Source organism: Scyliorhinus canicula, chromosome 21 (assembly GCF_902713615.1).
Source record: "Scyliorhinus canicula chromosome 21, sScyCan1.1, whole genome shotgun sequence".
Classification (NCBI taxonomy): Eukaryota; Metazoa; Chordata; class Chondrichthyes; order Carcharhiniformes; family Scyliorhinidae; genus Scyliorhinus; species Scyliorhinus canicula.
Genome location: NC_052166.1, coordinates 55,562,265 through 55,576,181, shown reverse-complemented (window position 1 = coordinate 55,576,181; position 13,917 = coordinate 55,562,265). Strand labels below are relative to the sequence as shown.

The 13,917-nt window shown below is 46.0% G+C and overlaps 1 protein-coding gene across 1 annotated transcript in view; it reads right to left on the bottom strand.

Annotated features, from left to right (window-relative positions):
- Positions 1–8,712: 8,712 nt before the first annotated feature.
- Positions 8,713–13,917, bottom strand: part of ddx31 (DEAD (Asp-Glu-Ala-Asp) box polypeptide 31) — a 125,129-nt gene continuing 119,924 nt past the window's right edge. The window contains exon 20 of the mRNA XM_038782410.1: positions 8,713–10,305. Coding sequence (XP_038638338.1) covers positions 10,155–10,305 — 151 coding nt within the window. The 3' untranslated portion in view covers positions 8,713–10,154. The remainder of the gene's footprint in view (positions 10,306–13,917) is intronic.

Genomic DNA, 13,917 nt, shown 5'->3' with positions numbered 1-13,917 from the left:
TATGGAAGATGTCCAACACAGTTCATTTTTTTTAAGATTATATATCGGTCAATAAATGATTCGCTCTTATTTATTAAAAAAATGTGTAATGGCAAAACTCAGGTGTGTATGTTCAATTCTAGGAACCTTGAAACGGCTAGCCATCAGGGTTCCAAGCACAACTCTTGTAGAATATGAGCATCCCAGACGTAGTCTGATGCTGGTTTGCGTGGGGGAGTCAGAGCTCGGACACTTCTCAAAGGGCGCCCTTTCCAGGTCAGCACTGTTTTTGATTTCCTGTTTTTTTTGGTGCCCTTCCTGAGCTCCACAGGGGCGAGCAGATGATCTACTCTGAAGTCTTGGCTCGGCTGCTCTATAAACTCGCTCTTTCTATTTTCTTACAAGTTACATTCTTGCAACTGCTGTGCTTTTATGTAACTTTGTAATACTTATTTCAATGCGAGAGGGGCAGGAACATTATCATTTCGACAAGGGTTATATTTCTTTAGCTTTCCGCTGCTTTCAGGATCACACTGGGGCATTTACGGGGACCAGGGGATATATTTGCTCTAAGATGGATTTGTAACAACCAAGTTTGAAGCTGGACTAATATCTTTAGTGAGACCATCTTAATCGGAACGGGGATTAATTACCTCCCTGTGACGCGCGATCACTGATACTTGGCGGTCCCAGGACAGTCGGCCAGAGTTAGTGACCATCCCATCGACACACGGCTGTGAAGGGGCAAACGAGGCTTCTTGCAAACCGCATGTTTATCTGTGACGAAGAGCGCAGACAATGTTTTCTTTGCGTTACCAACCAATATCGATTTTATTTGGTTCGATAAATGTTGCATCCCAAAACGATTCTAAACTTCTTGTTCAGCGTTTTCAAATCATAATTCATCATGTAACCGGGGCCTCCTTGTACCACCGATAAGGTTTGAAAAAAAATTTGAACTTCCAGTCCTTAAAAGCAAATTACTGCTGATGCTAGAATCTGAAACTAAAGAGAAAATGCTGGAAAATCTCAGCAGGTCTGGCAGCATCTGTAGGAAGAGAAAAAACTAACATTTCCAGTCCAGGTGACCCTTTGTCAAAAACTTCCACTCAACAGTGGAAAAAGATGACACCAGATTGCATTTTAAAACATTTACTGCAACAAATGACTAAAACCATTAGTGACCAAACAATTTTCTTCTTGAAGGCAATGTATACTTTAATGTACAGAGAAGGACATTCCCATTTTAAAGCTTATCACACTCAGCACGGGATTAGAGCCTTTATAGAAAACAGTCCACATTTGCTGGTAGCTTATAAACAATTCCTGTATTTCAATTTTGCTGCATAGTAACGTCAAGTGACCATCTGCAGGTGTTTTCCTTTGCTATGAAGAGTTCTTAAATCCACCACCAGCAGTAAAGCCTGGTCTGATGATTTGGCTTCCTCTCGCTGGGCCAGGACAAATCTCCCTTAATCTTTAGATGGCTGCAGATGGGTCTCCTGGACAAGAGGTCCTCACCTTCCCACATGTGGCTGTGATCACTCACAATGCCAAGCAGCCCCTTCTCTCTGCTGGCTGTCCCTGATATTCTTTGATTTATAGGAAAGCCTGTAACCTAGATCTCAAAAATAATTTCCGCTGCCCTCTTTGCCATAGAAATGCTAAACATATTAACCATGCATCCAGGCAGAAATGCTAATGAGCTATACTTGACCTCAACTCACTTCCACCTTAGAACAAAACGGAGAGTTTACTGCACCCACCAATGTTTAAAACCCGATACCTTCAACACCTTTCTGGGACTTTGGGAGACCCCAGTCCACTCATTGTTAACTCACAGACGGCTGCCATTGTCTCCGATTGTAAATACCTTGCACCTTCCGCTCAGTAAAACAATCTAAGCCTCTCTTTGATCTCTAACAATCAGATCACCCACATTTACGGTCAGGCAGGCAGCAGAACAGGTCACGAGTCTCTTCATTTACCCTAAATTTAAAGCTGGTCCCAAAACATCTTTGAAAGCTTATTATTGTAACAACAAACGCAACCTGTTACTGCGTTTAAACAAAAGACGATTTATAAAATGAATGAAAATAAAAAGGTTTTGGAAATAACGGTAAATGCCAAAAATGAATTGTTTGGAAAAACTTGAAATGGAATTTTTGATTTCATTTCTAAACGAGAATCTAGACCACTTGATGAACCCGTATCTTCATAAACCGGTCATAGTAACACACTCTGAACAACAACATAATTCTCCTTTTATACTTCACGGAGTGTTTGGAAATTCAGAGTTTTCCCAAAGTTATGACCGCGCCCCCTCGCCCAATTCAAACAGTTGCAATCGTGGTCAAAGTGCGAGGTCTGGCTGGTTGCTTGTACTAGATCTTGTACACTGCCTGTGGGGAGGGAGACCGGAGAGACATGTTTGCCATTGCACGGGGATGTGCTGGCTTGTCCATCCGCAGTTTAATCACCATTTCATCGTCGAAGGACAATTCGTTGTCAGGTTAAGCGGGTTCAGAGAACAGAACTCAGCGCATAAAGTGCTGCGTTCCTGGAGAATTCGCAGGATGTAGTATACCCGATGAGAGAGTCATAAGCAAGCTTGCACAAACAAACCCATGAGTGTTGGCCTCTGCAACCGAATGCGACACAGCTCTCATTGAACTGACGGAACATAGCACATAGTTTGTCAACGGTGTTGCATTTCATGGCATGTATATTATACACTATAAATATTCATCGGTGTCCTTTTACACACCCGATTAGCTGGCGGTTGTACCAAGTTTATTAAAGGGCAACTCGTGAATTACTTGGTGTATTTTCTGCATTTAGTTCTGACCCCAGTTGCTTGGGACATGGATGTAGAAAGCATCGTGTAGTGATGACCCTTTCCTTCCCAAACCCCTCAGCCGCTAATAGTCTTTCGCTGTAAATTCAGTTTGGTTAGCTTCAGACTTTTAAACATGGTCCATGTATGCGGTTCGGATGTCACTCTGGAGCTGAAAGTCCACATCGCGATACCGATTTAATCACAGGTGTAGCTCCATCCTGTCCTCTCCAGTTGTTCAGAGCAGATGTTACCTGGCATGGTGGGTGGTCAGGCTGCACCAGGACGCGAGGGCACCGGATGATATTCAATTCGGGGGTGAATGCGATTCGAATGATATCAGAGCCTTGAAATGAGAACGAGAATGAAATCTCTCTTTGCCTCCTTTTAACAAATGATTCGTGGCCCCGTTAAAGTGAGAGAGAGAATTAAAGTGAGAGGAAGGGGGGTGGAATTTCAGACCAACACGGTTAACATGTCCCCAAATAGCCCACTGGACCCAGACTGAGGTCTTCATCAAAACAAGGGTGCAGATGGAATGGACAAAAGTGGAATTTTCAAAGTAGCCACTTGACTCTCATTTGGAAATTGAGGAATGGACTCGCCCTATCTAGAATATGAGGAACGACCCCTCCCTCGCTCAGAATCTGAGACACTAGCGATAAGGGTGATCCCACAATCTCTTGAACGGCCATTAATAATCACCAAACATTGAAATTAACCGGGGTTATTTTAACTGCAGCTTGTTTCTCTTAAAATAAATGGGATAATTAGCATTTCCAAGTCAGGGAGGTTTGATCACCTCGTAATGAACAATGAAATTATATAAACATCTTTAATAGGTGGAGTTTGAAGGACAAGAGGCAGACGGCTACTGATCCGAATTTGCCTGCCCCGACTACAGAACAGATTCTCAGCATCTCAGGGTCGCCTCCTTAAAGGGAATGGAGGGGGTCGCAGTTAGGAGAGGGGTGGGGGCATTCTTTCAATATTAATGCTGGAACACAGGGGCGGGGTCTTCTTTTAATATTAATGCTGCAACCACACAGCTGATAACAAGGGGACCTGTTCCTCCAGCAATGAGATTTTTAAAGTGACTTTCTCTCTTAACAGCTGATGTTAAGTATTATTTTTGAACAATGTAACGAAATTTAGTTACCACCCGTCACCGGGCAAGTTATTAGCTGGAGGGCCAGTTAATGTGGAGTTAGTGTTAATTCCGCAGTCCCGAAGCTCTCCAAAGTTGGCAAACATTTTTTTTTTGAAACATAGTCGACAAGTTAATCAATCTGCTGCTGAAAAGACTACACCGATAAGGAGGATTCTGCTTGCATTAGGAAGTACCACCATGAGCCGAATCAAGTCCAGGAAATCTCCGAACACACGTTCAGCCACTCACTAAATGGTAACTTTGTAAACTGCCTCTCCTGCCCTCATTTTGAACAGTCTCATCATCTGGGATGGGGCTGGTTTAGTACACTGGGCTAAATCGCTGGCTTTGAAAGCAGACCAAGGCAGGCCAGCAGCACGGTTCAATTCCCGTACCAGCCTCCCCGAACAGACGCCGGAATGTGGCGATTAGGGACTTTTCACAGTAACTTCATTTGAAGCCTACTTGTGACAATAAGCGATTTTCATTTCATGTCCAGTCTGAGGGCAAGGAACTGGCAGAGAGAAAAAAAATGAGGGAACTCAGAATGTTCACTAAACAAATCACAAAGGTAAAAATAACTATCCCACTGTGTTCAGGAAAATGGCAGAGCTGGAGGCTCTGCTCCATGGTTCTGGAGGTTTGACTCTCTTCCTCCTGCCCCCAGCCTGCCTCAGCTCCTAAAGATGCAACAGACCACCTCCCCGCACTAAAGGTGCAGGTTATTTATTATTCCCCGGAAAGAAGCAAATAAACATAAACATCCTAACAACCTGCGTCCTGTAAGCTTGATTCAGGTCACCCAACTTTGTGTCAATTGCAGCCCTCCAATATAACACATTAGTTTGAAACAACACAGGCGAGAATATGAACATAGAACATACAGTGCAGAAGGAAGCCATTCAGCCCATTGAGTCTGCACCGACCCACTTAAGCCCTCACTTCTACCCTACCCCGTAACCCAATAACCCCTCCTAACCTTTTTGGTCACTAAGGGCAATTTAGCATGGCTAATCCACCTAACCTGCACATCTTTGGACTGTGGGAGGAAACAGGAGCACCCGGAGGAAACCCACGCAGACACGGGGAGAACATGCAGACTCCGCACTGACAGTGACCCAATGGGGAATCGAACCTGCGACCCTGGCGTGGTGAAGCCACAGTGCTACCCACTTGTGCTACCGTGCTGCCCTAAAGGACAAGGAGGTGGGGCTGTTGAGATGGCACTGGGAACATCATGCTCCAGTTTTGCTTTTGAGTTTTAGGACAAAACCTCAACACCTTCAGTAATTTATGACAGATAGCCGATCCTCAGAGAGACTAGCATACACCACCCACCCTCAGTGCTAGAGACTTGACTAAACACCACATTGCCCTTAGTGTCCAAAAGGGTTGGGTGGGGTTGCTGGGATGGGGGTGAAGGTGTGCTCTTTCCAAGGGACGGTGCAGACTCGATGGGCCTGAATGGCCTCCTTCTGTACTGTAAATCCTATCATTCTATGATAAACCACCCACCCTCAGAGCGAGGCTTTACCGTACGTCCCCCACCCTCAGAGCGAGGCTTTACCGTACACCACCACCCGCAGAGCGAGGCTTTACCGTACGCCCCCCCCACCCGCAGAGCGAGGCTTTACCGTACGCCCCCCCACCCTCAGAGCGAGGCTTTACCGTACACCACCACCCTCAGAGCGAGGCTTTACCGTATGCTCCTCCACCCTCAGAGCGAGGCTTTACCGTACTCCCCCCCCACCCTCAGAGCGAGGCTTTACCGTACTCCCCCCCACCCTCAGAGCGAGGGTTTACCGTACTCCCCCCCACCCTCAGAGCGAGGCTTTACCGTACTCCCCCCCCACCCTCAGAGCGAGGCTTTACCGTACTCCCCCCCCCACCCTCAGAGCGAGGCTTTACCGTACTCCCCCCCCACCCTCAGAGCGAGGCTTTACCGTACCCCCACCCTCAGAGCGAGGCTTTACCGTACGTCCCCACCCTCAGAGCGAGGCTTTACCGTACGCCCCCCCCACCCGCAGAGCGAGGCTTTACCGTACGCCCCCCCCACCCTCAGAGCGAGGCTTTACCGTACTGCCCCCCCCACCCTCAGAGCGAGGCTTTACCGTACTCCCCCCCACCCTCAGAACGAGGCTTTACCGTACGTCCCCCCCCCTCAGGAGCGAGGCTTTACCGTACACCCCCCACCCTCAGAACGAGGCTTTACCGTATGCCCCCCACCCTCAGAGCGAGGCTTTACCGTACGTCCCCCCACTCTCAGAGCGAGGCTTTACCGTACGCCCCCCCCACCCTCAGAGCGAGGCTTTACCGTATGCCCCCCCCACCCTCAGAGCGGGGCTTTACCGTACGTCCCCCACCCTCGGAGCGAGGCTTTACCGTACACCCCCCCACCCTCAGAACGAGGCTTTACCGTACACCACCACCCTCAGAGCGAGGCTTTACCGTACGTCCCCCACTCTCAGAACGAGGCTTTACCGTACGTCCCCCACCCTCAGAACGAGGCTTTACCGTACGCCCCCCCCCCACCCTCAGAGCGAGGCTTTACCGTACGCCCCCCCCACCCTCAGAGCGAGGCTTTACCGTACGCCCCCCCCACCCTCAGAGCGAGGCTTTACCGTACGTCCCCCACCCTCAGAACGAGGCTTTACCGTACGTCCCCCACCCTCAGAGAGAGGGTTTACTGTACCCCCACCCTCGGAGCGAGGCTTTACCGTACGCCCCCACCCTCAGAACGAGGTTTTACCGTACGTCCCCCACCCTCAGAGAGAGGGTTTACTGTACCCCCACCCTCGGAGCGAGGTTTTACCGTACGTCCCCACCCTCAGAACGAGGCTTTACCGTATGCCCCCCCACCCTCAGAGCGAGGCTTTACCGTACGCCCCCCCCACCCTCAGAACGAGGCTTTACCGTATGTCCCCCACCCTCAGAACGAGGCTTTACCGTACGCCCCCCCCACCCTCAGAGCGAGGCTTTACCGTACGTCCCCCACCCTCAGAACGAGGCTTTACCGTACGTCCCCCACCCTCAGAGAGAGGGTTTACCGTACCCCCACCCTCAGAGCGAGGCTTTACCGTACGCCCCCCACCCTCGGAACGAGGCTTTACCGTATGCCCCCCCCACCCTCAGAGCGAGGCTTTACCGTACGCCCCCCCCACCCTCAGAACGAGGCTTTACCGTACGTCCCCCCACCCTCAGAACGAGGCTTTACCGTACGCCCCCCCCACCCTCAGAACGAGGCTTTACCGTACGTCCCCCACCCTCAGAACAAGGCTTTACCGTACGCCCCCCCACCCTCAGAGCGAGGCTTTACCGTACGTCCCCCACCCTCAGAGCGAGGCTTTACCGTACGCCCCCCCACCCTCAGAACGAGGCTTTACCGTACGCCCCCCCCCACCCTCAGAACGAGGCTTTACCGTACGTCCCCCACCCTCAGAGCGAGGCTTTACCGTACGCCCCCCCCACCCTCAGAGCGAGGCTTTACCGTATGTCCCCCACCCTCAGAACGAGGCTTTACCGTACGTCCCCCACCCTCAGAAAAATAGACTTTACCTTTTCTTCCCCTGTGTATAAAGGGGTTTAATAGTTTCTAATTTGTGGAAACTCATTCTTAGTTAGGACATATTTCTGAATTTATGTACTTTCCAGGTCCAACCCCTTGCAAATTAGGTGGCACAAAATGTACCTGCTCCCTATTTTAATTTCTGTCACATTCTTCCCAACAGTCACATCTCAGTGCTGAGTACACTGATGCTGGCTTTGATGTGTTGATGAATAAAACTGGTCTCAAATGGAATGATTAGGAAAAAGGAAACAGGCAAAGCTTGAAAGAAAACACAATAAAAAGATTTGAGAAACGAGGGCAGTTTAGTTTGGCCCTTTCATATCTTTTGAAACCTTCAGAATCCACATTCAATCATCCTACAATTCAAAATGAAAATGCTCCCTTTCTAATGTGGAAGATCTGAGCCGTGCACAGCGCTTAATGTATTCTCTGAACAGAAATAAAATAAAATAAAATATATTGGCATGTTTACATTGGTGCAGGAAGATGCTTGCAGCTCTCGAAGGGCAATGAGAAAAGTAAGTTGCTGAAGTGTGTAGGAGAGAGACATGGCTAAGTGCACAGCAGCTGATTAAATCAAGAAGTTTAAAAAATATATATATTTATTTGGAGAAAATCCGCTGTTTATCTGTGCTTGTTAGCATGTGAAAGGGTTTGGCAAATCCCTGCGGCCTTGAACAGGATTCTAACCGACTCAGGGTTAATGCAGTGACGGACAGAGTCTCTCACAGGCTGGTAGAACAAAAACGCAGCACAACAAAACGAGAGGATTCTGCAAGGATTGACTTAAACCCAGGGGATGATGAGGGGGGTTTCATCTAATCTCATTGCTTAATAATGAAATCAAATAAGGGCACAACAAAGTTTTTTGAAAAAATAAATTTATAACCTATCAAACCCCATCTCCAAGAATAAAAGCTCATCCACTCCAGAGGATGAGGTTTACAACTAACCTATAATTAAAACCTGAAGATTAATTCGTTTTTTTTGTTTTAATGAGTTACAAAACTATACCAACAGCTTTCAAAAAATATATAATGGACACAACCTACAACACGCCAGCCCAGCCAGACAGCACAGATGAGTTTGAAAACCTTCCGAGAAAAACGCAAATCACCATTAAAGGTCATAAAAGAACAGATCTGTGAAAAGCCAAGGATCAAAACTGGACAACAGTTGAAAATATTCAATATATTTATTTTATACCATCTTAGTCGCTGCTAATATTTGCTTCAAATAAAGACATTTTGGGTTTTAAACAAAACAGTAAGTTGTGACATGGGATTAAAAATAAAAGACCTTTGATATCAAAATTCTATGAAATTCCTATCTCAAAATTCATTTGTCTATTCCTTTAATTTTTAAATAAATATCAGTCCCATTCTTTAAATAACCTTCTCTCTGCTCGTTTTGAAATCTCACAATAGGCACTCATTTTATCAACATTGTGCCTTTGTATTTAGACCACAATTAGATAACAAAATTGATCGTGTTCTAGGACATGGTAGGTCTTTAGCCTGGATTATACTTATTGTCAAAAGGGTCTTCAGACTTCATGAGATTTCTTCAGATGTGGTGAAACATTTTATACGGTGGGCCTCAAAAATAGGGAGCTAATACAGTACAAACCTCAGGTATAAGCCATCTGATGGCAGCATGGTGGCACAGTGGGTTAGCCCTACTTCCTCACGGTGCCGAGGTCCCAGGTTCGATCCCGGCTCTGGGTCACTGTCCGTTTGGAGTTTGCACATTCTCCCCGTGTTTGCGTGGGTTTCGCCCCCACAACCCAAAGATGTGCAGGCTAGGTGGATTAGCCACGCTAAATTGCCCCTTAATTGGAAAAAAATAATTAGGTATTCTAAATTTATTTTTTTTAAAAGGTATAAGTCATCTGATGTCCAGTGCAAGCCCTCTTACTAGAAGGCAATGACCTACAAAGGGAGCGTATGGAATACTGAAGAAATCAACACTGTGCAAATCATACATTAGATTTGATTTACCCAAGACTTAGCTATCTGATTATTCAGCCTGTTAGCTACCTGCATTAGTAACTTGCCTATTTTCAATAGTAATGGTGAGTTTTGTTATTTTTGCTCTAGATGAAATACTTAGGAAACTGCACCTGTGATTTTGCTCCACTTTGCTGAACACCAATCTTCCTTGTTTGATATAGAACTGTTTGCAGGGGCGTAGAACATCGATCGTCTTATGTCTGGGTTTGTATCCCAAGCAGATAGATGGGATTTGTTTCCCCAGATGCGTGAAATGGAATACTTCAAAATGGTAAATACTAACTTTACATCTTCAGGATGTGGGTTTGTATTCGATTTGGGAGCGGATTGGAGATGTCCTTGTTCCAAGTGCCACAAAACATCGTATGAGAAATTCATTTAATTCAAGTCCATTTTCTTCACCTTCACACAAATACATTACAAGCATTTAAAAAATAAAATTGACAGGCAGTTTACTCTGCCCTTCAGTTCAGGACTGAGATTCGTGACAGTGATGATTCTGGAATTTGCTGGACCCAGTTCAATGCCGTTCATTTCATTTTGATGTCACTTGACCTGGGTTAAAAGCACCTTGTTTGACGATGTGTCCCCAGATGTTTTTAGCTCACTTCAGATGTTTTCTGACTGTGGTCTGCGACTTCTTAAAGGTTTTCGATGCTTCTTTACCTTATAAAAATCTGCTCCAAATCCATTTGAATATTCAGATTGTAGCAATGAAGCCACCTGGTTCCTGGCAAACAGATGTCCATCCAAGCCAGACCTGAGAAAGGAAGACAAAATTTGAAAGGGGAGATTGTTTAGTACAATTAACATGAGGGACTGCAAGAAGGACCTTCTGAAGGACAACTAGGGATGGGCAATAAATGCTGGCTGGCTTACAATGCCCACAATCCCGTAAACTAATAAAGAGTTCAGACAACAAAATACTAAAGACACAAGACTAATTTTGTGTAACATTATGTAAACAAATCTGGATTACATGGAGATTCTCTGCCTGCCCAGAAACATTTGCCATAGCATCAATTAAAACTATCCCAATATCATACAACTTGGATGTGCATAATTTCTATATCTGGTGCAAAAATACAGCAGCAAATATTTACGTTATGAAATTGTTGCAATTCAGACATGTCTATCAACATAGCATAAATTTACCCCGAGATCCAATCTTGTTCCTGTATTTATCAATATTTATCAATAACCACCTTAAAGATAAAAGATTTTAAAAAAATAATCTGCAATTCTATATTCCATAAAAGGAGATACAAATTGGTGGTACAAATTTCTGGGCAGAATTTTCAAACTAAGTTGAGTGTGGAATACAAGAATTCGCTTGAATCCATTATTTATCGATCTTAAATACATTTGGGAGATCTCTTCTTAAAAAAAAATGAGAAAGCAGTACAGGCATTGGAAACAAGTGGCATAATAAAGACTGAATAAGAGAGGATGCAATGTAATAGATACTCCAATCTGAAGAAACTTTTAAAGAAAAAAGTTTGTTTTCCATTTGGTGATGACTCCTTGATATGCAGATAGACTATGGATTACATTGTAGGCGATTTCACCTGTGAATCATTTGTCTCGTTCAGTATCTACTGGTTTTTAGTTTATTATACAAAGCTCATTGTATGTGAAATGTTGCATTTAAAAAAAAAATTTATTGCTTTTCTTCAAAGGGGTGGTTTGGAATTCAAGCAACATAAGCCAATCTAGTTTAACATATTATGTGGAGTTTATCAGCTGCAGAATATAACTGTAAATTACTGCTTCAGGACACATTTTAAAAAGACTTTTGCTCTTGGTATAGTTCTAGATGCAATTTTAATATCTGAATTAATTGATATTTTTATACTTTTTAAAAACTGATAACATTGACAATACTGAATACACCCACTGAAGTAATCAGCTGCAATTGTGCAGGAACACTTTGTAACACAGCAAAGACTCCACGTTCCCTTAAACATTCTGGCTACTGAGCTGACAGATAAAAGGTTAGTACTTAATCAATAGTTACCCTGATCGGCCACAGAGAAAGAATGATGTAGGAAGGGCTTAGTTCTCTGACCCATCGCAGGGAGTCGCCAGAGGAAAATCCCTTTTCACACATTCAAAGACATGGGATTCCGTTAGCGTTGACCCCCCCAGACTGTGTTAACACTAGGGAACGTGCAACATTGGGCGTTACTGAAATATTGAAACATTTGTAAGATGTGGTAAAGGATTCCTACAGGGACAACATCCAGCTTAAGAAGTTGGAGACTACACCCCATAACTAAAACATCCTCTACCCACAGTGATTGCTTGGGTTCTGTATTGTATTTTTAAACAGCAAGCAAACTAGTTAGCCAGTTTTATTACATTTTAAAATTTCCACAATACTGCAAAGAAAAGTCCAGTTCCTAATCAAGACCGTGTCACATTGCTAATCCCATCAGTCCCTGTATTGATCGACACCTGTACATCTCAATCACACTCCAGAAATTCTCTTTTCCCCTGAATTGAACACCACTGTCAACAGTCCCTTGTGATCACTGCACAGGATGTGGGCTCACATAGACAACTTCACTCTGCATGTAATGATATAAAGTGTTGCTGCACAAAACACAGCATTTCGCCAGCAGCCTGTATAGGAACACACTGTCCCAGTCAACCAACAGTGAAGGGAAACCCTGGGATAGAATCCCACTGCCCATCTGACTGGGTTTAGGTGGTCACAGATACGACTACCGCCTGTTTCTTTTTATCGTGGAAATAATTTGCCTGGAAAACGTGACTTTCATAGAGTATCGCATGCCGGAGTGACAGACACGTAACAGAACAACTGTACTTGAATGCATCTTGTTTACTCTTTAATTTTTAAACAATACATGGAAATATATTTGATGTGTATCTTGATGTGATTTAAGTGAGAATTCAATTACAGGCCTGCGCTGTTCCTCTTGCAAAGGGAGAAATAGCACAGATGACAGGCTGGCACATCATTGGTTGTTTAATTACCTTATTAGAAAGGTTCAAGTCAGTAATTGCTGGCTGCAACTGAGAAGAACACAGACAGGCCTCATCAAATTCACACACATACCTGTAATTAGGCCATGGATTTCTGTGATAACCAGGCCATTGGCACTGCACAACAGCCAGGCAGGGGGAAGAGTAGGAAATGGGTAACAGATTACACACCTATTTCAAGTTCTAGATTACAAAAAAGATAGTTTATTCGAGGTATTTTCAAATATATACAAAAAAGAAAGACTGGGAGAACCATAACATACCAACAACAGTGTAATAACACGCCTAACGCTGACGTAACACAGTCCCTTCTACACTCATTCAGTGTAATCCTCGAACCCCCTCCTTCTCCCCAACAAAGAAAAGAATAAAAGAAAAGAAAAGAGAGAAAACTCAACCCCCTCCCACCCCGCTGACACTTTAGTACGCTTTAAAGAAGTCAATGAACAGCTTCCACCTCATGGCGAACCCCTTGTCTATCCCACCAATGGTGACCCTAAAAGTGAAGAAAGTCAGCCAGCTCACTCACCCATGTCCCTACCCTTGGTGGCTCCGAATCCCGTCAACCCAGCAAGATCCTTCTCCGAGCTAGCAGGGAGGCAAAGGCCACGGTCGCCTCTTTCCCCACCAGAGCACGCCGATCTTCCAACTCTCCAAAAATTGCTACCCTCTGTGTTACCTCCCCTCCCAGTGGGCTCGGTGTTACCTCCACTCCCAGTGGGCTCTGTGTTACCTCCACTCCCAGTAGGCTCGGTGTTACCTCCCCTCCCAGTGGGCTCTGTGTTACCTCCCCTCCCAGTGGGCTCTGTGTTACCTCCACTCCCAGTGGGCTCGGTGTTACCTCCACTCCCAGTGGGCTCGGTGTTACCTCCACTCCCAGTAGGCTCGGTGTTACCTCCACTCCCAGTGGGATCGGTGTTACCTCCACTCCCAGTGGGCTCGGTGTTACCTCTACTCCCAGTGGGCTCGGTGTTACCTCTACTCCCAGTGGCCCAGGGTTACCTCCACTCCCAGTGGGCTCGGTGTCGCCTCCACTCCCAGTGGCCTCGGTGTCGCCTCCACTCCCAGTGGCCTCGGTGTCGCCTCCACTCCCAGTGGCCTCGGTGTCGCCTCCACTCCCAGTGGCCTCGGTGTCGCCTCCACTCCCAGTGGCCTCGGTGTCGCCTCCACTCCCAGTGGCCTCGGTGTCGCCTCCACTCCCAGTGGCCTCGGTGTCGCCTCCACTCCCAGTGGGCTCGGTGTCGCCTCCACTCCCAGTGGGTTCGGTGTCGCCTCCACTCCCAGTGGGCTCGGTGTCGCCTCCACTCCCAGTGGGCTCGGTGTCGCCTCCACTCCCAGTGGGCTCGGTGTCGCCTCCACTCCC